The 24,152-nt window shown below is 39.9% G+C and overlaps 1 protein-coding gene and 1 long non-coding RNA gene across 4 annotated transcripts in view; one reads left to right on the forward strand and one right to left on the reverse strand.

Moving 5' to 3' along the window:
* The window catches only part of LOC112821156 (uncharacterized), a 106,651-nt gene extending 101,021 nt beyond the window's left edge, over positions 1-5,630 (reverse strand). Inside the window, exon 1 of the long non-coding RNA XR_003207361.2 lies at positions 5,539-5,630. This is a non-coding gene — a long non-coding RNA (uncharacterized lncRNA). The remainder of the gene's footprint in view (positions 1-5,538) is intronic.
* EXOC6B (exocyst complex component 6B) overlaps positions 1-24,152 on the forward strand; it is a 606,254-nt gene that overhangs the window by 432,198 nt on the left and 149,904 nt on the right. For all 3 annotated transcript variants that reach the window (XM_025868421.2, XM_025868422.2, XM_073897546.1), the window contains one exon: positions 14,540-14,613. In XM_025868421.2, coding sequence (XP_025724206.1) covers positions 14,540-14,613 — 74 coding nt within the window. The remainder of the gene's footprint in view (positions 1-14,539; positions 14,614-24,152) is intronic.

Below are 24,152 nucleotides of genomic sequence, written 5' to 3' on the forward strand. Positions count from 1 at the left end.
CCAAACTTGGTGCTCCTTCCTTCTTTCTCTACAGTTTCCATTTTAGCTGCTTCCGATTTTATTCCTTATTTTTTCACAACTTTGAGACCTTATACACTTTGGAAATTTCGGGGACCAGAACGATTAAGAAATGCCTTTACAAAGAAGGAAAAAATTAAAAATATATTTTGGTTATTGCTACTTTCCTGTCACTTGACCCTGGTCCCAGACTTGGGAAAAGAGGTTTTCTTACAGTAGAAGGAGTATATTATAGCGATTTCTTACTTTCCAGAACCTTTTTACTGTTTCTTCATTAGAAACTTAAAAAAACAATTATTTAAAATTTTTCATTAACCCCCGTAATTTGCTTTAAAACACCCAAAAGCATTTTTAGGGAGAAATGAGCCAGTAGAAATCATTGCTCATTTTAATCGTTGCAAACCTGAGACCTCACCACTAGCCCCAGAACAGCATATAGCCATCTCTTTCTGCTCTGTCAGCTAGCTCCAAGCATCACCTCAGCTGAAAGTTATTTTATTTCTTTAGCATTGCTGACTCCTTCCATCAAGCCATTTGTACATCCCTTTTACTCACGTAGACCCTAATCTTAGTGCTTGTAATAAGCCAGAGTCTCCCAAGAATATCTGATGCGTTCACTGCTCTCACTTGCTCCAAGTATTTACACTGGGGCATTTTATACATTTCATATTTTCTTTGGCCCTTACTTCATGTCTTTGGAGCCGAGGCCAGTAAACTATTTATTTTAATTGGGCTATTTTTTAGGGTGTAAATCAGGAAGCCATATTAAATAGCATATTTATTTAAAAATTAGTTTAATTGTTGAAAATTGACAGACTTCTTGCAAGAAGTTCCCATAACATTCTAATCCATCTGCTACTTTTAGGTGGAACACACCTTATACATCTCAAAAAATTGATGAAAGTCCTAGTTTTTATAAGACATTTTAAAAGAAAACATTTCGTGTCTTTCAATCATTACTTGCTCTGGTATTTCAGCATTTAACAGATTCTGATGTGAGTTAAACCCTCTAGTCTACTTTTAGCATTACAAATTATAAAAATTTATCTTTTTTCTCTTTTCCTCTATTTTATCGATTTGTGTGTGTATATATGTGTGTGTGAATGAGAGGAGAGAGAGGGAAAAGTTGAGGAGACCTGAATTTCTCCAGAAGATCACCTTAGCATTTCCAATTTTTATATTTCTAAGATTGGAACTTGGAAAACATGAGGGAAATATCATTGCCAGTGCTTCCATTTAGAAAAGCTAAGTTTCCTGTGAGTCGATGTATAGAATTTCATAAGTTTTGCCTATAATGTTCTGTAATTGTGGTTGATCCATATTTTACTTCTATTTTCCACTCCTGTCCTGGGCGGAGAAAGTGGTGTGGTGGGTCACTGGTGAATTGAGACCTGTGTCTTTCTCTTTGCTTGATCACTAAGTAGCTGTGAATAATACACTTAATCTCTTTTAAAATCTTTTTACTGATTTGTTATATATGAATGGTTTGGACTAGGCTATCCAACTGAACTACATGGGTAGGAGTTAGCCACTCAAGTGGGATGAGGTAGGTTGGAAAGGATGTTCTGTCTAAGGCAGGTGTTTGTTTAAATTCTGGGAGGAAATAAAAAGCATGGCATATTAGAGAACTAAAAGTAGTTCATTATGACTGGAGATAGGGTGTGAAGTGGGATAGCCAAGAGGAAATGATGAAAATACAATCATTCTTAGATCCTGGAAGACTTATTGAGAAGTATATGCTTTATTCTAGGTACGTAGGGAGCTTGGTCATGTTTTATTGTATGAGAATGACATGGTCATTTTCTGCTTTAGGAAAATCACTGTGGCAAAATTGTGAAAAATGCATAGAAGAGGGGCAAGCCTAAAAACAGAAACTAGTAGGGTTGCCAGATAAAAAAACAGGACACCCAGTTAAATGTGAATTTCAGGGGGAAAATTGAATTTCAGATAAACAGTGAATAATTTTGGGTGCCTGGGTGATCAGTTGGTTGGGTATCTGCCTTCAGCTCAGGTCATGATACGAGAGTCCAGGGATTGGGCCCTGTGGGGACCACTTCTCCCTCTCCCTTTTCTACTGCCCCTGCTTGTACGCTCTTGCGTGCACGCTCTCTCTCTCTCTCTCTCTCTCTCTCTCTCTCAGTCAGATAAATAAATAAAATCTTAAAAAAAAAAACAAAACACAGTTTTCTATTCCCCCTGCTTGTGCGCTCTTGCGTGCATGCTCTCTCTGTCTGTCAAATAAATAAATAAAATCTTAAAAAAAACAGTGAATAATTTTATACAATACTGCATGGTACATGCAAATGTCAGGTAAGATAAGGACTGAAAAAGTGTTGCTTTAGTAAGAAGGAAGCCAAAGTAAATTTTAGAGAGAATACTTTTAGTGGAAGTTGGGGTGGAAGAAACCAGATTACAGAGAGGTCAGGAATGAGTGGAAGATAAAGAAGTTGAATCAGTGCTTGTAAACAACTCTTTCGGAAATTGAGCTTGAAAGAGAAGAAAGAATAGGTTATTTCATTGCCTCTGAGAATTTCAGTGGTTATTTTTCTTTATGTTGCCATTGTTCAGCGTAATGATTTGGGACTGGGGCAAATAACATCAAACCTTTTATATAATGTAACTGAGAATAAAAGAAAAATAATTCTACCTTTATTTTTTTTGTGGGCATCAGTAAAATTTGCCTAGTCATTTTCCTCTTCTTTCTGTCATTCTCTTCCCTTTCTTCTGAATGATGTGCCTTTCTGGAGAAATTCAAATCTCCATTTTCCACCCAGTCCCAGCAGTCAGCCTGCTTGAGACCTGCCCTTTCCCTCCGAGTCAGTGAAATCTCTTTGTCAACTGTCCACCTGTCAATGGATGGAAACAAGGTATAGCCTAAGCCCCTGGCCAGGCAATTAACCAGGGGAAAGAGTGAGGTTCTCTACTTTTCCCTAGAAAAGCATTTTTGAGGGCTTTTCAGCAAGGATCATTTGAAAGACCGGAGTGCTTTTAATACTTGAAATGTTCATTTATCTCCTGTACCTTCTAGCACTCTTGATATTCCTTTAAAAGCACCAGTTTATCATGGAAAGAAGTTGCTTATGTGCCTTAAGAAACAATTATTTTCATTTCCTTTTCCTCCAGCTAACGTAAATTCTCTTTAAACACCAATCTCCCTCTCAGCAGGGCCTAAGAGTTAAAATCCTTAATCCTTCCTCTAGAGCTACGGAGCTGTGTCCGAAGTCCGTTCCTTGACCCTTTTCCTAGTAACTATCAGCCGAAGGGCTCCGGTTGCATTAACAGAGATTCTCTTCTTTTGTTTCTTTGTTTGTTTGTTTTCAGGGGGGAAAAAAGAAAAGGGAAAACACACCCTAAACTGAGTTCTCAGTGGCACAGTTTATGTTCTCTAAGTAAGATGGATCCTGAGGATCCTTCTCTTAGGTCTTGACCTCTGGAGGTAAATCCATTAGCCTATGTAACCAGAATGGGAGAATAGTATTTATGTTGATATTGATCTAATGCAAACATTTAACATGGATGTTAGATCATTGTTTTAAAACTTTATATTAAATTTCCATTGTAGGAGAAATGCTTCCCAGTGGATACTCGAACAATTTCATGAAGCAAAGCTAGTAAATGTAGAAAATGTTAACTTTCTCTGGGCAAGATGTATAGAACTTTTTACTTTGCCATGTCAGAAATAATCTCTAATAATGAAGACTTGTTTTAATTTCGTATCTTTAAATTTTTAATTCAATGAAGAAGTGGCCAGGTAGGGGGGAAAAGCATATTATTTTATTGCATCAAATTCCAATAATTTTCACATTAATTATGCTGGGACATGTGTATGGCTATAGCGTAGATGTTAAAATGGACCCCTTATCAAGTTATATTGCACTTGATCTGGATGGGACTTTGTGTTCCAACAGCAATTCTCTCACACCAATTGGGTGTCCTACAATTCGATCCATTTCTAGCACTAACAGCCTGGAGTTATTACAGACCCCACACGTTAAGGAGTTGGTCACATAAGACTGCCTCTCTTCAGACATCAACCACAAGTCTCAGGTGTCCAAGCCACTCATATTTCTTCCTAGCTGACTGCAGATTCAGGGCTCCCCACACTCCTTTGGGTTCAGTAATTCACTAGAAGACTCACAGAAATCACTGAAAGTTCTGTACTTCTGATTATAGTTTCATTATAAAGGCTGTAACTTGGGAACAGCCAAATGGAAGGTATGTAGAGGTCAGGGTCCTGGGGAGGAGGGAGACAGCACAGAGTTTCCATGTCTTCTCCTCATTAGAATCTGGGCATGTCACCCTTCCCGCACATCAGTGTGTTCACTAATCAAGAAGATTTACTGAGCTTTGGTGTCCAGAGTTTTTATATGGGCTTGCATTACATGGGCATGATTGAATAAGTAATTGGCTACATAAATGGAATCAGTCTCTACCCCTTTACCCTCCCTGGAGACTGGGGTTGGGGCTGAAAATTACAACCCTCTGATCATGAGCTTTGTGTTTCTGGCTGGTCTAGTCCTTCCCTTAAAACTAAGGGCATACTTGAGCAACCTTGTTAGCATAAACCTAGGTATGGTCAAAAGAATCTCATTGTGAATAGCAACTCCTATTGCTCAGGAGCTTTCAAGGGTAATGTCAAGGGTATTGTCCCCGCTCCTATTGCAGGAGCGGGGACAAAGACCAGATATATTCTTTTTTTTTTTTAAGATTTTATTTATTTATTTGACAGAGAGATAGCGAGAAAGGGAACACAAGCAAGGGGAGTGGAGAGGGAGAAGCAGGCTTCCCACTGAGCAGGGAGCCTGATGCGGGGCTCGATCCCAGGACTCTGGGATCATGACCTGAGCTGAAGGCAGACACTTAACTGACTGAGCCACTGAGGTGCCCCAGATATATTCTTTATTATATCACAGACCTCAAGAATGTATTTAATTTAGTCCTACAGCTTTAAGTAAGCGAAATATTATTACCTTCATTTTACAGCAGAGACGTCTGGTACTAAAAACTTACATAGTTGGCCCAAGGTCACATAAGCAAATTTTAGAAAGGACTAGAATCTCACTTACCTTAGCTAATGATATATCTATCTTTTGTGGACATCAGCTTACATGATGAGACTTAGTTTTCCTAGCAAATTGTGAGAACATCCATGAAATATATACCAAAGAAATACTACTCTCAGTTTGAAAAGAATTATATTGACTTAAAAAAGAAGTCTAGCTTTTTTAACTTTGGAAACTTCCCATATAGAACCTACCTTAGTCATTTCTCTGACTTCCAGCATTTTTCATAGTGTGGTATGATATATCTCCACCCAGTTCTGAGTCCTGATAGTGAGTCTTGATACTTTTTTGTCATCATTGGCTGGGGAAACTGAGGCAATGAGCTTTGTCCAGAAACTTACATCCTCATCAACTATCATCATTTGAAAAAACTGACACCCTACTGCGTTTTCCAAAAATGAGTTGAGAGCACTTTCAACAGGATAAATTGAAAAAATAAATAAGTTAGGTACCATACCCTCCAATTATCCGCAGTTTTGCTTCCTGTGGTTTCAGTTATCCAAGATCCACTGTTTTCTGGAAGTAGATGATCCTCCCGAGGTATCATCAGAAAGTCAGGAGTAGACTAACACTGCATCACAATGCCCATGTCACTTGTCTTCTTTATCTCATCATTTCTCACATCATCACAAGAAGGATGAGTATAGTATGGTAAGATATTTTGAGAGAGAGAGACCACATTCACATAACTTTTATTATGGTATATTGTAATTTTTCTGTTTTTAATCTCTTACTGTGCCTAATTTATAAATTAACATAGGTATGTATGTATAGGAAAAAACATAGTCTATATGGGGTTCAGTACTCATCCACTGGGTAAGTTGGTACATATCCCCCCCGCAGATAAGGGAGGACAACTGTGTAAGAAAGAGAAAATGGGTTGAAGAGAAGAAAGATAAGAGTACAAGTGTCAGGATTAATGGAGAGGTAATATAAAAATGTATTGATGGGCAAGGTGAAGAATATACAAAGTGTATAACTCTCTGAGGACAACACACTTTTATAATACGAGCTGAGTAGAAGCCACTGTGTAGCATCATGGACATTTGCTTCAATCCTTATTTTATAGCCAATGTGAAAAATAGAATTCAGACTGCTATGAATAGGAATGCTCATTCTCTGTCATTTCAAAGTCTGAAGTCATTCTTGGCACAATTAATTTTTTTTAAAGATTTGTTTATTTTTGAGAGAGAGAACGTGAGCTGGGGGTGGGGCAGAGGGAGAGGGAGAGATTGAGCCCCAAGCAGACTCCCCACTGAGCCAGAGCCCAGCACAGGACTGGATCCCACCACCCTGAGATCATGACCTGAGCCAAAACTAAGAGTTGGACACTTAACCAACTGAGCCACCCAGATGCCCCTTGGCAAAATTAATTTTAATTTACGTTTATTACAGTCGACATCCTCTAAAGCTGTGCTGTCCAATGCTATAGCTACCAGCCTTAAGCAGCCGTTTGAACATTTGAAATGTAGCTAGTTAGAAATGAGATGTGCTGTAAATGTAAAATACATACTGAATTTTGAAAAAAACTGATTAATTTTTTTTTAAGCATTCACGACTCTGAGATCGAGTCACATGCTCATACTGACTGAGGCAGCCAGGCACCCCAAACATGAATAATTTTTAAAATACTAGTTTCATGTTTTAAGATTTTATTTATTTGAGAGAGGGAGAGCGAGAGGAAGAAGCAGATTCCCCGCTGAACAGGGAGCCCTACACAGGGCTCAATCTCAGGCCCCTGAGATCATGACCTGAACCGAAGGCCAACGCTTAACCAACTGAGCCACCCAAGTGCCCCTAAAATATTAGTTTCATGTTGAAATTGAAATATTTTGTATATATTGGGTCAAACAAGATATATTATTAATTTTAAAATTAATTATTTTGTTTCTGTTTTTAATGTGTCTACTAGAAATTCTAATTCTAAAATTACACATGGGGCTTGCATTTCTATTTGGACAGTTTCTAGAAAATTGATTTTCACTGTTGTGTTAAATGACCTGTAGAATCCTTCCCAAAATCCTTCTGTAAAATTTCAGATAGCCACAGCTTTGTGTATATGTTCATGCAGCAGAATCATCAGTGCTGAACAAACACATGGATAAAATTAAGTCCTTAAAAGCATAGTAAAAATGTCAAGGATATAAAGTTACTACTTCAGAGCACTAGTCTTTCTCATCTCTCAGGAAGCCCACCTCTCTCATGGCAGGTCCTCCACTTTCCAGAGATTATACACAGAAGCACTGCTGATTGCTAATTGGGAGAAGCTTCTCTTCACCATAATTTTAAAAGATATATTATGAAATTGGCCCTTATTTTGCAAAATTGTGAAGCATTCAGGAACTTCAGAGGAAAATTATGACTTTATACAGATCTGTATATTTTTATGATTTGATTATTCCTAACTAAATAGGAAGGAATATTTAATATGCATATAAAGGAACATGTAAAGTGAATATTTGTTTCTAGACCTTCCAGGTGGAGCATGCATATTGAAATAATAGAAGGACAGACTCAGAAGGATCAGATTCTAACTAGGTCACTGACTTAACCTTTTGGGCCTTAATTTTCTCATTCGTCGAAGTCCTCAGTAGTTTACAAATGCTTCCTTCAGCTTTAGGATTATAGATTGTAGACTTGATTCCTAGGTCATCTTTTGCTCTGCTTTTGGCTGTTATTTTTCTGTGGAATATTAAGGTAAAGTCCACTGCCATGTGGCATGACATTGTTCTGCCACTCATTACGGTCTTGACTTTCCTCAACTCTTCTTCCTCCGCAAAGAACCACACAATGCAGGAGTCACTCTGTTTAATTTAGTGATGGCAGCTGAGGATTCTTATCCGTCATGTAAAGTATTATTTCTTCAGACAGAGAGTAGCACTTTTATTTCCATAAATGCACCCAGTGCCCCCTGGACTCCATGAAATGGTAGGAACTTATATCATTGCTGTCTTTTCAATCTGGAACAGAATTATTTTCTAGTTTGCTTTCCTAGATTCAGCTAACTAATTTCATTAAACTGTGTACAGATTCTTCTTATATGTTAAATGAGAAGTAGAAATCAGCTTCTCTGCTTTTCTAGGTTTATTCCTCATGAAACAGCTTTCCTGTCCAGGTGAATGTGGGCTGTCACCGACACCAGTCCTGAAAGTGCCGGGACCCTCCTTTCCTCTCGGCGGTCCCCTCTGGGGACAGCCAGGTGGAGATTGATCGGCCTGTTTACTTAGCAGCACGGAAGTTCCTGCTTGCTGGGGGCCATTTTTTTGCTTATGGGAGACTAAGCTTTCTTAATTAAAAAGCCACCTCTCTCTGTCCTTGCTTTCCGTGGTCTTCCGGAGCAAAAGAGCTTGAAGACTTGAACTTAGACCATTAAACGTTAATAGTAATTTGTAAATCTGTTTGGAGTACCGGTTTGGCATCTGCAATCAGATTTTAGTGTCATCACTTTTCATCAGGTTTCTCTCCCAGGACTTTAGAATCCGTTCGAGTTAGGCTGTGCTCCCCTCTGTCCTTCTTGGGGTGGGAGGTGCAGTGAGTTACGTACTTAAGGTGCGTAAAAGCAGAGAATAATGTGCAGCCCCGAGTACTCCCCTGGCTAAATAGAGCTGTCTGGTTTTTATGATCGCAAGTCCGGGCGAGCACACTTAGACACATAGAATCGGTGGCATCTGCAAGGTGTTTTTCCCTCCCACTCCCCTTTTCCTGTCCCTGGATACCTGTCTTGTTCGTTCGTACTTCCTTACGTGCTGGCCGACCTTTCTCTGACCAGCAGGGCTCTGAGTGGATTCCCTGTGGAGTCTATCAACTCCTCTGTAATTAGCTTGGTGGAGCCACTGTGAAGTGATGCAAGAAGGGGTTAGCTTCCCCAGAGCCACGCTCCGAAGTCAGGCACACCCTTTACCTGTGGCTCCAGGGAGCCAGATACCAGGAAACCATTATGTTAATACAGCAACGGCAGCTCTTATTTTTTTTAATCCCACAAAACCCACATGTGACCTGACATGATCCTAAGGTATAAACAAGTAGCCAACATACTTTGGGCTCCTGGGTACTGAGTTTTCTTTCTCACTTGGTTTGCCTGAACCAAACCTCGAATCCCTTCTGTGAGAGCCGATGATGGTATCTTGTCCATTATCTGACCCGGACGTTCGCTGGCAGCAAAAGTAAAGGACGGTATCCAGGGACCTCTGGTTACAATTTTGCCCACTGTCTTTTCAACTTCCTCTTATTTAAACCAATTGTGGTTTTCTCCAACAGTTGCTATTTTACCTATTTGTCAGATATCATACTAGTTTGCTTTTCTGAAATAAATTTTACCTTGTTGCTCTTCTTCTTTTGAAAATTGTTCTTGTTCCATGGATAATTTGCATTAAATAGATCTGTCATTTTGTGACCCTTAAAAACATGATTGTTCTCCTTGAGTCAGCTCAGAAGAACTAGTTTTATTTTCTGTTTCTCACAACTTGCTTTTGATAAAGTCCCAGATGTCCTATCTAGATATACAGATTATAAACTAAGACGGTCATTTTGACTTCTCAAAGCCCCTTCTAATCTGACTACCATTTTATTCTAATTAGGGTTCTGTGGTGTTTATAATTTTTTTTCTTCCGCCAAATGTGAATGTACCAGATAATTTTAAAATTAAAGTTTATTTAATTTTTTTCCTTCCCCCCTGATAGTGTTAGTTAATTATAAGGTCAGCCTTCAAGAAGTCTAGAAAGCATTTTGAAATTAATGGAATCCCTTCTTTTTCTCTTTTGGTAATTTTATGTCGTTATAATATGAAGATTATTAGGAATGTAAACCTACTGGATAGTTTTGAGAAATTAATATTGTTTTTAAAAATGATTGCCAAATCTCATAGACTTACGTGTACATAAGAATGTGAAGGAATGTTGAATATTTGGTAAGTAAAATACTTTTTTTGTGTGATTTTCTTTCCCCACTTGTACCTTCACTTAACAATATACCTTCTTTTCTGTAACTTTTACACCTCCTTTTTATTATTTTTTTAATGAAAAGATTTCCTTCATAAACTTCAATGAGTTGGCAGTTTCCTCATTAAAAGATTTTTCACATTTGCAAATTGGTTCTTGGAGTTAAGCCCTGATATCAGCTTCGACTCCGAGAGTCCCTACCGTGATAATGCAAGGGCAGGAAATTGCTGCTGGGCAGAGCAGAGCCCTCTGGAAAATGTGTCAGTGGTAGTCAGGAGCTCTGCTAATCTGAACCAAGTTTTGAAGAGGAAGCTTTCTTGCCAGCCTCACCGGAACCTTGACTCAGTCCCCAAGTGACACATGCTGGTCACAAGTCCGGGTTTGGGTCTGTGTGAAATAGAGCAAGCACCTTCTAGTCTTGCGATGTTTCGGCTACTCTACAGAACTCCAGGCTTTGGAAACACTGGTGTTGGAAACACTTAGAGACTGAAAACCTGCTATAGATCTTGGAATCTAGAGACAAGTCCAGAAACGGACTGTCCATTGTGCCCCATACGTACATTGGTTCCACTTAGTCACGATTGCATACTTGTACCCCTTTTATGGTTTCAAAAGGAGGAAGGTTTACATTTGTGATGCTGAAGAGAGGCTTCTTGTGTATACATGTGATCAATTTGTGTAGGCATCAGCCTATTACATAGACTGGGGCTTTTGCACCCCCTCCAGTGTGTAGTTTTCTTCTCTTTCTGTCGAGCAACCTCTGGGAATTTGGGTGTGCAGGCCAATCCCAGTTGCCTGTAATGCTAAATCTGGAGCAAGTTATTCTCTCTCGTCAGTAGATAAAGTATGACTGAATCAGCACCACTAAGTAATTTTGGTGTATGTGTTCTGTTTCCTTTTCTTTGATTATGAAAGTGGTCGGTACTCATTTTAAAAGTTTATAAAGTATAAAGAAAAATAAAACCTTGTAATCTTTCTGTCTGTAACAGCCTCAGTTAACACTATGAAATGAGTGCTTACTGTCATGTTTTCAGTGCACATTATATTTTATATGGTTGGAATCAGACTATATACAAATGTTCATTTACTTAAAATATTCACACTTCCTTATGCTGTTAGCATTTTTTGTATATCTAAAGAATTAACTCCAGGAGAATAGCCATGTTTTTAAAGGTATATTGAGTCAGAAAATTAGAGGAGATCCGTTCTATGCATTTATTGCAATTCTTAAGTAACACCAATAAAAATTACTGTGCTGTGGTAACATACTGTTAATTAGTCATATCAGCTTCCTGTAAGTGAAAGACTTAAATATTTGCCTATAAATAAATTTGCAGTGCCAACTCCCTAACTCATGACTGAACGGTAGCTGAATTAATTCGGATGTTTTGTCTTGGATATATAACGGCGTTTCTTTAACTTTTGTTTGGTCACCAGCCCTCTGAGAATTCAGTGAAAGCTATGAACCTTCTTCCCAGAGAACTGTATATTCACACAAAAAACTAATTGTAATGATAATCAATTATGATATGCCAGGCACTTTGCCAACTGCTTTATATGTGTTATTTCATTTAATCCTCATGGTAGCACTATAAAGAATGCACTGTTTTCTTCATTTTTGAGAAAAAGCCACTGAAGCTTTAAGGAGATTAAGTAATTTGCCCATGCCCATAGACCCAGTATCTTGGGCTCAAACTCTGATATTATGACCTCAAAACCCATCCCCTCAATCATTGTGCACCTAATTTTAAGGAGCTCATAAATTCCTAAAGCCTGCTTATTGATACTCATGTTAAGGACACATTACCTATTACAATCCACAGATTTTCACTGGCATTGAAGAGTCTATGTGACTAATGAATCTTGCTGTTTTTGTAATTTATTTAATTAATAAATGAGTATTTGTTGAACATCTGCTATTTTAAATACTTGTTAGGTTCAGCAATGTGGTCCTTATCCTTAAGGAGTTTACTTATCTACATGAGAAGACAAGAATTATATACACAAAACAATGAGAAAAAATACAGACATGAAGTTGAATATACAGTAATTAGACATTTCCATAAACTGTATGTGAAATCAATCTCTTTACTTGGCCATACCTTGATGCAATTGTCACTCTTTGATTCCCTTTGATTTATAAAAGGAGAATCAAACCTAAAAGGCCACTGTGTCCTCTGGGAACCTGGAAGATTCAGTGTGTCGTAAAAATGAGGCCTATAAAGGAAGACTCTGAGAACTAAATATGTGTCACGTCTGGATTCCTGCGTGGTTTTGGCAGTGTCATCCCTTTACCCCAGGGAGCATGTTCAAGAAGGAGATGTGAGAATGGGTAGCCAGCTCTCAAGAGTTCAAACCACATACCACAGGTTAATTCTGTTGAGTTGGACATGTGTAGGTATTCAGAACACCCTGATAGTTGCTACTTCTGACTCAAGAAAGGTTCCTACTGACAGAGAGGATTCCGTACCAGGAGCAATGGGGGAAAGCTACTGACCTTGGATGAAATCAGCAGACATGAGAAGCTTATTTAAGCTGACCACTGACAGTCAAGGCTGTCAAAAAGAGCGGCTGTGGCTATAATTCAAAGAACTGCTCTCTGTAAGAGCAGAGTATGGGAAAGTTGTACATCTGACTTGAACAGCCACTGTCTACAAGGTTAGCACACATAATGGCTATTGCCAAATAAGAAGGTGGAGTAGGTCAGGCTTTCTATTAACATGGCCTTCATCAAGTATTTGTATGGTTGTAGGATTTTACTCTTTTAAAACTTGAGGCATTTGGGCTGTGATATGATAGAATTAATTTACAAATGGCACTTGAATTTTCTTTTCAATGCAAATAGAAACCTACTGCTGCTAATCATGCTAAATATAGTTTATCTCCTTCCACTTACAACAGTCGTTTTTATTGAAATGTCTAAACTAAGAATATTTTGTGTACAGTTGTAGAATACATCTGTGCTATGTATTAGTTTAATAAATTGTATTAAATTTCATTTCACATGTTGTTTCCATAATCCCTCCAACTTAACTTGTTAGCATTATTTTTTTTAAGTGGGACAAGGGTGTTATGAAAACCTATTATGTCCAAGAAGCCCCAGATGGAAAGTATTTTTAAAAAACAAGAATTCCTATAATTGTTCACAAATATCATTTAAATATATCCAGCTACTGGATGTTGCAAATAATTTTCCAGGCATTTATGCAAATATCTTGATGGATTTTATTTAATTTCAAAAGAAAAGTATGATACCGAATCTGTATAGTTTCTTAAATTCATTCCTGGAGAAAAACATAATTGAAAAGAAAACATTCCTTTTCATATTTGCTTTGAGCCAATACTGGAGTTGTTTTTGAGGTAAATAGTAGATTGATGTTAAATGTCCATCACACATGGGTTTTACGGAGAGAATTCAAGACATAGTAACTGTCCAACTCTTGAATTTTTTCTCTCTCTGCATGGTGTGTGTATGTGTGTGTGTGTGTGTGTGTGTGCGCACGCGTGCATGCGTGTAGGGAGCTTAAACAAGACCTTTTGATTTCATAATAAGCCGGGCTTAGGGACGATAAAACTTGACATTCTTAACTGTTACTAGTGTTTGTCCCTGTAGCCCTGTGCAGTTATCTTCTTGTTAACGATGTAGAAGTCAGAGTCATAAACTGAGCATGTACCCAAGGCACTACTGTAAATTACAAATAGCATTCATGTGGTCTCTTTGACCTAAGACTAAATTGGGGTAGCGGGAGAGAAAAAAGAATTTTCAAGAATGGAAAAGAAGTAGAAGTCAAGAACTAGCGTACAAAGAATACGCTAGTAGGATGGACATATGCAAATGTTCCCTAAGCTTTTGCAGTGAGATTTATTTAGATGGGCCTTTTCATATCTGCAAATACTCCTTTGCTCAAGAGCCAGGGAGTGGATCGGGACAGCTTCTGCTGTGTGTGTGTGTGTGTGTGTGTGTGTGTGTGTGTGTGTGTGTGTGTGTGTTGGCAATAATGCAGTCATGAGATAATACAAATAATCAGTGAGGGAATAATTAATGATGTGGCAGGGAATATTTTTTTGATAAATGCTTGGGGAATGAGGTGACAGGCGTGAAATTAGAAAATTCCTTCAGTGATCTAAAATATAAATAGCTTTCGGAACTGAAAAGAGTTTCACAGCTGAAGATTTTATTGTGTTGAGAGGAAAACTTTTTTCTCTCCCCCACTCCCTCCTCCTTTGCAAGTTGTTTGTCCATTCACAAAACAAATACTCTGAAGCCCAGCGCGGCTCATGGGAATAAATTTCAGGTCGAATTAGTACAGTTTCCTTGCTGTCAGGATGCTGGAATTAATGGTGTTTTGATGACACGAATTTTGAAGGGCAAACAAAGAAGCTGAAGGGAGAGAGACATGACTCCTTAGAAGCTTGGTCCTCCTCTCCCCCAGCCTCTCTTGTCTTCCCTGTCATCCGTCTGCCAATCTCCCTGTCCATGGTTAGTTAAAGGCGCTTTTTATCCTCTTTTCTTTCCCACAGAGTTTGCCAGATCCGGCCCGGTGCCTGGGTTCCAGGAGGACACGCTGCAGTTGGCCTTCATCGACTTGAGACAAGTAAGTCTTTGTGTTTTTGTTTTTTGTTTTTCTTTTAAGATGTGTGACTGAAGACCATCAGGTCTTAAGGAAAAGGGGAGGGGAGGGGGATTGGCATTGGCGATTCACACTGGAGACCTAAGGGTTTTTCCCCTGTGTTTGAGGCCACCTCTTTTATTTAGCTATCTGGGATCCTTAGCTATGGTGGAGTTAAAGGTTTTGTGAGTAGCAGGGAAGGCAGGAGGTGGGAGGAGGGACCCAGAGAGTAGAGGGACTCAAGTGACCCTCAAGTGATGTGACCCATTGTGCTATAGTTGGCTTCTGCAGACACAGCAGAAAGATAACTCGGCAAACCAATGCTGAGCAGGTGCACTGATGCAGAGACTGCCTGCCCAGAGGACTTTTGTTTGCAGATAGAATGAGGGCGGCAGTATTTAAGAAAAATGAAATATTTTACATTCTGGAGTGTTGGTTTGGCTTGTTGACTTTTTTCTGTTGCCTTATGTCTTCCCATCCCCTCCTTTGTAGAATGTGGTCAGCCATGAGTGACTAAGTGGTGGTTTTAGAAGGTGATTAGTAAAGGCCCCGACCGGTCATGCTTACCTGACGGGCAACCCTCTTAAAGTAATGTTGATGAAAGCCGGTACTCGGGCATACCCAAGTTTCGCAAGTCCATCGGATAGAAAGAATCGTTCTGGAGGGCTGTTGCTTGCAGATTGAAATGGGTAGGTTGGTAGGCCTTGGTGGTTTGGGTGGAGAGGAACAGGATGGGCGGGGGCCGAAAGAGGGAGAGAGTTAACTGGGCTCTGTCATCTCTTCACTCTGAAGATGGATGGCGTTGGATAGAAAGTGTGAATGAAGTAAGAATCAATGACTGATGCTTCTCTCCTATTAAAACAATCTTTTTTTTTTTTGTCTGTTTTAAAAAGGGGGCTGGCTTTGTTTCTCCTGCCATAATGATGCAGTGCCTCTTGTTTTCAGAGCTGACATAGTTTGCATTCTGAAAACTTTTAGATGCCCAGAGTATTTCTTAAAGCTATAGGACCCCTTGTATTGGTAGTCTCCTTACCACTGTGACTCGATTCATGCTGGAACAGCTTTTAACCCATAATGGATGGCCTGAGCTACCCCTGAATCCTTGTGGATGGGTGGTGTAATCTGTCATCTGATGACAATTCTGGAAAGCCCTGTTAAACAGAAAACAGAAAATTGTGTCTCTATAGACCCGCCAAAGTTTGAGGATTCAGGCCGCGTCCCAGAAACGTGTGTCAACTTAATATTTGGGGGCCGAGGTGGGGGTTCTCTTACACATAAAGGCTTTCCCAGCATGGTCACAAATGGAGCTGGGTATCTCTTTCCACACTCAAGACCTTCCACCTGTGGATTTGGCAACTCAACAGAGACAGTTAGGTTTTAACCCCTTGGCAGATGTGAGGCTGAAAGATTGGGATTTTTGCTTTAGGGTTTTGTGGAGTGTTATCTGTTGGACTTTTCTCCCCTGTTTCTTCTCAGAAACTTCTGAGCCAATTGGCTTTTCTTGGAAAGCAGACACTGAATTTCACTGGAGAGACATATCCAAGGAAAAATTTTTCCTTTCTCGCTATTCGTGAGAAGAAAGCATGGTCATTCTCTCTAGTTTGTGGTTTTGGTCCCTATGGAAAGCAACTAGTGTTCGCAGAAAATGTTAACTAAGGGAGTAAGTTAGAAAGCACAGTGGACATAGGGTGGGTCTGAGCCAGGGATGAGTGCTCAAATACTTGCGAGCTCTCAGTGAGCGCTGTAGTTTTTGCGTAAGTTCCTATTTGCCATTGCATTTCTGTTCTGAGTTCCTTTTATGATATTTTAGCAGAAGAAACCAAAACTCCAAAATTTTACTCACGAGAAGAGTATGCCTCTTCCTATTGAATCTGTCACCTAATTTCTAGTTATGGCTGTCTCTGTTAAAACAGCTTAAACTTTTCTAACCTAGATCATTTGAAAAACCTCTCCGGTTCTCAGGCTGAGGCTCATTAGCAGCAGGCCTCAGGTAGGTTGACTCATTGTGAGAGAAATGATCCCTCCACACATCCCATGCTGCAAATATTAATATCTTTGCAGTCCATCTCCGTCGTTCTCATAACCTACTTTAAATGAGCATCCTTTTAGAAGGAGACTTCTTCTGAACTGTAGAGATGTTCAAACCATAAGGAGAGAACCTTGGAGTGTGTCTCCAGAGGCGATATCTTGACCTCGAATGAAGCACGATTAAGTGTCCTTGAGTATATTGTCCTTTTGCATGTTCCCTTCGGAATCCTATGGTGGAATTACAGAATTTTGGGGTTGGGGCCAATTTTAATAATCATGCAGTATAACCTTTGGCTTCGTACTTGAAACCCTATACAGCACCCCAGACTGTGAGAACTCACCACCCCAAAGCAGCAAGGTCCGCCTTAGGACAATCTGATTATTAGAAAGATATTTCTTAAGCTGACTAAAATCTGACCCTTTGATTCTTTATGTTTTTATTCATGCATCACAATCTGGGGGATAGGCTTCCTCTCCTGATTTATTGAGTATCCTCTGGTAGCAGTTGAGTCTTTGTGTAGCATTGTTACCCATTCCTCATGTAGTCCTTATACAGTTGATTTAATTTTTCTTTCATATTATTAACAACATAGATTTTTATCATTCTAGCCAGTCCCGGCCTCTTTAGGTCCTGATTCAGTTTTCTAGCTTATTAACTGATTTCATCATCATGTCCTTTATTGGTCTGAGATAACAATATTAAACAGGAGGGGCAGGAGTTAAAGGAAGAAGTTGAAGTTAGGGCAAGTTATAGGGTATAGGCCCATGCGGGACACCACAGTCACAGGGCAGCCAAGGTATTCTTTCACTGTCACCGACTGTATTTGCCTCACTGGTTTATGAGCATCCTCATTCTGATCAGATTCTCATGTCCTCTTGCTTTAGAGTATTTCAGACACTATCAAGTGAACGATGATTTTTAAAATAATCAAAACATAGACTCTTTGATGCGATCATCTCTGTATAGACTATAATAGCAGAGTGTCATTTAAAAGCTATAGAAATTCAATTAGAAAGCAAATTAGATATGGACAGCAAAAGTATTCATCCTTTCCCACCTGTTCTGTCTATTCTCAGTTTCCTCATTCGTAAGGAAAAGAGTGAAATGACATTTTAAATACACAAGCTTTTGTGGTATTTTACACGTGTATACACCTCATAGTTAATGCACATGAACATAGGATATGCTACTTCTCTTATTTGTCAGACTTCTGGGTGTAGAAAACCTGCTGTTAATAATCATGTGAACTAGACAGTACAAATCAAAATCTCCTTTGCCACTTTATGCTTTCTAGACCTCCAAGTACATAAAAGTAGGATTGCAGTTCAACTTCACATTCATATGTCAAATATATGTGCAAATTTCTATCAAAATCCAAACTTGGGTTAATGTGAAATCTCGACAGGGATACCTCAAAGGGCTCGCTTATTAACGATCTTGAAGTGGCGTGTGCATTCCAAGTCCTAGTAATTGCCAGCCCTTAATGCTTTGTAATTGGAATTACAGTATAAGACCAGTAGTAGATTCTCAGTGGTGATTTGATTCTTTAACGGCGCTATGGTTTGTGTTTTTCTTTGGTCGTTAAGCATTAAGTGCATAATGCTGATATGAACATTAGAATTTGAACTTCAGTTGATTTTCATTTTAGCTTAATTTTATCGTACTGAGTGCCTCCTGTGAACAAAGCAAACCCAGGTGCTGTGGGAGTCCACAAATGAATATAATACAGTCTCTGTCCTCCAGGAGCGAAGAGATGGTCAGCAAATACGCAATTTTAATATAAGCCACACTGTCATAAGTATTACATTGGAAGGCTGGAGCCATTGTGTATGTTTCAATTATTTCATTATGTTTTGCTGCATAACAAAGCACCCTGAAACGTATTATCTTAATAGAAGAACCATTTATTTAACTCAGGTTTCTACAGATTGGCGATCAGGATAGGTTCAGTGGGCTCACTCGTACCTTGAGATCAGGCACTAGGTTGGCTAGGGACCACCTGGTCTAGGGTGCCTTAGCCAGACTTACTCTTGTCTGCTCCATGTGATCTCTCATCCACCAGCTGCCTCACCCAGGCTTGATCACGTGACATACAGGTTTCAAGAGAGCAAGGGGAAAGATGCAGACCCCTTGAGGTCGACACTTGGAACCGGCAAGCCATCATTCCCACCACATTCTATTGGCCAGAGCTGGTTACAGGGCCAGCCCAGAGTGAAGGAGTGGGAAAATAGACTTCAACTTATCCTCTGGTTGGGATACATCGTTTATGCAAATGATGTATCTATAAGTGCAGAAAGAGGCCTTAGAGTGGAGAGGTCTTTGTGAACCCAAGTAGTTATAAAATATTTAAAATCATTTAAATATATAAAATTATATATACTTTATATATATAAAATCATTTAAAAAGTGGAAAGTTAAACTGAAAGAAAGCGAGGCATTGGTGAGGGAGGAAAGCGTTTTAAACATAGAAAATAGCCAGTTTTAAGTTTTGTTTAAAAACAGATGAGTGTAGGGGCGCCTGGGTGGCTCAGTCATTAAGCATCTGCCTTCGGCTCAGGTCATGATCCCAGGGTCATGGGATCGAGCCCCGCATCGGGCTCCCTGCTCCGCGGGAAGCCTGCTTCTCCCTCTCGCACTCCCCCTGCTTGTGTTCCCTCTCTCGCTGTGTCTCTCTCTGTCAAATAAATAAATAGAATCTTTTAATAAAAAAAACAAAAAACAGATGGGGGTAGGTTTAACTAGGATCTCGACTATCTTTCCTTCTTCTAAGTATTAGACTAATCTCTTTAAACCCCCATTTCTTAACTTTTCTTCTTCTTTCCTTACTTTTACTGCTCAGCTTCCTCATGGACCTCTTTTTTTTTTTTTTTTTTTTTAATGTCCTATACTTCTCATCAAACCCTGCTTATTGAGGGCCACCTGGGAACATTTCACATTTCTGTTATTCACATTCATTGTGAGGGCATCTTAACTTCCCCAGATTAATTAATTATTTACATTACTCTTTTAAGTTCTGGCTGTTCACCTTACATATTTGATCAATAGGAGAAGTTTGAATGGGTTCTTTTCTTCAGTAACATTTTCTGTTCCTTGGCCCCGACTGTTATTTACTTCCGATATACTAAGTGTTTATAGAGCTGAATGAAGTAGGTTGTGACATTGCATCAGATCTCCTGAATGGAGCTTGTTGGCAACGACTCTTAAACAGCAAAGCCATCCCAAGATATCTATGGCTTTTTATAGATGGAGCCGGTGACATTCCCCCTAGGCCAGTTATTCCCCAATTTCTAAACCTTCAGTCTAAAGTAAACACGGTGCATTTCCATTGCAGGCGCTTAACTTGCCTTAAAAACAACTATAGGGCCTGAGAGAAACAATTGTATATTTCTTTGGAGATGTTGAACAAATTCTGATGTTATTCCTATTAGAGGTATATAGGTGAACTCAGTCCTGTCAGCTAACATAGGTATGCAGACCTGAGAACAGCTCAAGAACCCAACTATGTACAACTGCCCCTCCTATTCCCCATCCTATTTTGATCCTATTCAATGAAATTTTGCCTTTGGAATCAAATTGCCTACTCTTCTCTTTTGCCCTCCCCACAAGTCTAATGAACAACATGCCCACGAAGAGTAACATTCCCTCTCTGCTTGACTGCTCTTGGCTCTTGTGGAAAAATATTGCTTAATAACCACTTAGGTTTTAACCTCCGTGGGATACCCATTGATACAAAAATTGAATTCGTCCGATACAGCACATAACAAAATGATATATAATATTTTAAGAAAAAAGGAAAAGAAGAAGATAACAGGAGAGGAAGAAAAGGGGAGTATGTCAGAGGGGGAGACGAACCATGAGAGATGATGGACTCTGAAAAACAAACTGAGGGTAAATAGAACTTCTTTTTTAATGTTTCTCCCTAACTAGTCTAAATAAGCCCAAACTAGGGGACAACATAGGAGGCCTGGGTCAGGGTAGGGCCGGCTCACATCTTACAAGGCCTCAGGTGGCAGTCTTCTAGTTTTTCATCTCAATGGTTAAGCTGTATTTAACACAAAGAAAGCCATTTCCCACATGTACTTCTTAATACTGGTTTTTAACCTGCTGGGATGTAACCTGGGGTTTTGGGGAGGGGGTGGCCTGTAGTTTTCCCAAGTGTTTCCTGAGCAGTTGCCAAGGAGTCATGGTGGAGAAAATGAGAGGTGTGGGTAGAATCAATAAGGGAATATTTTTGTGAAAGGATGTTTTTAGTGGAGGAAGACAGACTGGTATGCAAACCCCCAAATCCTCTAGTAGTAAAGTGTCTGGACCAGTAATGTCAGTAGAAATACTCTCCAAGTGCTCACTTGAAGCATTCTGTTGACCTCCAGATTATGTATGATCTTGAATAAATAATGCCCTGTAAAATTGGGAGTCATCTGCACCAGGGCCAGAAATCAAACAGCTTGATAACTCATGGAATTGGAAGATGTCATTGCTACGACTGATGTGGATGGTGGGGTTAGAAGTAATGGGTTAGGCCATTAAGCACATTATTTTGGAAAAGATCGTCTGCACTACCGGTATGGTAGCCTGTATATGTGGTTAGATGTCATTTCAGAAATGAAATCCAGAGTCATCATATCCCAAAGGCATTTGGTGGTTAGAAGAAGATAAAGTAATAGTATCAGACTACCTGCAGAGATCTCTTGCTGATATGGAGTTACTAAAGGTTCCTGCAGACCATAGTCCATTTTTTTTAACGTAGGCATAGCAAACACTTGGATATAGATATAGACCTCCCCAATCAGAAGTATTCGTTCATTCATTGAGCACTATGCCTAGCACTGTTATAGTGGATATAGTGGTATACTTGGTACAGTGCAGTAAATCAAACATAGTCCCTGCCCTTGTGGAGCTCCCATTCTTGTGTAGTTGCCTGTGCTTATAAAGCAGGCCTTTTCAACATTGTCCTCCTGCCAGAATCTCCCTTCAGGTGGCCTTCGTGCTCCAAGGGGATGCCACTTGATCTAGATTTTTTTTTTTTTGTATTGATGCTATATTGGTCAGTTTTAGGGATAGCTGCAGAGCTTTCTGGCAAGATCCCCAGGGCAAGGCCAAGTCTATTGTACACTGATACACAGGCTTTCAGCAAAGAACTTGTAGCTATGATTTGGCAGCCTGGCATAAAAAAGATGGTCAGCCTGAAACTCTTCCAAAGGTGATCCTTTGGCATTTGAAAGCAGGGTTTTCTGGTGGTTGTGACAAAATTGTTTTGCCCAAGTTGTTTTGACAGACAGCACTAACCTTCAGAATGATACCTTTAACCTCAAAGGAAGCTCTGACAGCAAATAATTCCTGTTCCCGAGCGGGGAAAAGCTAACACCTTTGGTCTGGTTCTGTAAATAATATAAATAGGAATATTACTGAGAATAGATTCCACTGAGATTGACTTTTGACCTCATATAAGTCAAGGTTGGATCAGCAAACACAGGATGGGGCCCAGATAAATAAGGTCTTCAGTCACTGGGATGCTGCTGCAGCCGCTGCAAATAGGTCTCTTTCCTTACTTTGCTTGGGATATTATAAATGGGCCATCATGGAACATTCATAGAAGGAATTGCCAGTAATATGTAACACATTCTGGGATTTACTAAACACCTTTGGTTGATTGGAGGAGAGTCTATGCTAAAACTGCTGAAACTTTGTCTCACCTCATACCAGCCTCTTAACTAGAGAAGAGGTGAGCTCAGAAATTCTGTCTCAGGGCTCTTTTTTTTTTTTTAAACACAGAATCCATTTTTTTTCCCGACCAGGATCTCATGAAATAATATCCAAGCAGGGTACGAGTCTTCGGTATAGAAAATCATGTAAGATGTCATTTAAATGCTAGGAAAAAACCCAGACATTTTAATGGGCCAAATGACATCACGGCATGTTGGGAAGGCCATTTTCTATTCATTATCCTCTCACTATGGAAATCACTTTAGCAGTTTGGAAATCTGATTTCTTAAAGTCTCGTGGAGTTGTTTCAAGAGGTTGAAAATCAGAGGAGGAGGAGCAAATATTAGTAGTGGTTGCTAACCACACTGAGACCATGATAGTTTATAAGAGGTAGATTCCTCATTGATTTTTCACAATGGAGAATAGTTGGGGTCCTTGAAAGGAAGGTGGAAGGTCTGATAAATACCCCTGTGTATTTTCCAGGGGCTTTGCTTTTCCTCAGAGAGGAAGCATAGCCACTTAGCAGGAATGTGGGTGGCAAACATTTGGTTCTTTGCACATTTTTGCTTGGTAAAGAGGTAGTTTCTGAGCCGCTCTGAGGACCCTCCCTTTTAGAGTTTGTGTGTCTGGAAGTGCTGACTCATGAATGACAGGTACAATGGGCCCTGTTAGGGCCCTTAAGCCGTATTAATGGCAGTTATGTGGAGACAAGCAGTGGGTGAAGGACCTTTAGTTAGGAGCAGTTGTGGATAATCTTTTGGGTAGCAGGACACAAAACACCAGACTTTGGACATATTTTCCCATGAATAATACATTGGGTTTGGCCTTTGAAACTCATGGGCCCCCCAGGTTATTATTGGGTGGCAATATTATCCATTGTTGCTGTCAACCCATATTGGCACAGTCTTGGGTTAGATGGGAAGTCTAATCTAAACCTTGGTCAACAGAGTCATCTAGCACTTCCTGCTTTAACCCAGAGGCAGAGCTCTGCCACTTAGGGGTTCCAGCAGAACATCAAACAATCCTTCCATTGGATGCTAGAAGGACTTTTTCCAGAAGTGCGAGTCTAGTCTGCAACAACCTTCTACCCCTTTGCTCCAACAGAATGTCACTTTTAAAGTGGGTGTCATGCCAGCATCACCCTGGATAGCCCCGTAGCAAAGTCTGTCCATTCAGAGGCTCGAGTTTCATTCCATTTCGGCTCTTGTGGGAAGCATACTAAGCTTACTAAGCATAAGCATAGTAAAAGCCACCTGGCAGTTTCTGCCTTTGCTCATGGACAGCATTGGTGATTCTCTCCTGCTGTATCGTTAGAGAGACTGAGGTCAGCTGTGAGGCATGCTGCCTGGGCTAGCGCAAAGCTCTGAACTGCTCTCTGATTCTCCCCGCAAGCCCAAGCCTCAGAAACTCAGGAGGTTTCTCCCATACCTCAACACGCAGCATGAATCTGCATACCCACAAACCTGGAATTTGTAAATTTCTGAGACAGTCACATCTTCAGGAGAAAGGACGTCATCACCAATGAATTTCCCTGAGAGTAGCAGTGGTATCAAAGGCTGTTGCAGTAGTGCTGGCGGAATTCAAAGCCTAATAGGTTCTGAACACAAATCTTATCTTCATTAACTGCACTGCCTTAGTGTCCTACCAGTGAGCACTTTTATAGGCCGTGGAAATGGCAAAAGAGCCAGGCCTTGGCTCTAACTACTAACCACTGCATCCTCTCAACATCCGCTGGAGGGCAGCAGAGAGTGACAACAAAGGGCTAGATTTAGGGAATTGGGGCATATTTCAG

Source organism: Callorhinus ursinus, unplaced genomic scaffold, assembly GCF_003265705.2.
Source record: "Callorhinus ursinus isolate GAN/ISIS: 27379988/994484 unplaced genomic scaffold, GSC_fseal_2.0 scaffold10, whole genome shotgun sequence".
NCBI lineage: Eukaryota > Metazoa > Chordata > Mammalia > Carnivora > Otariidae > Callorhinus > Callorhinus ursinus.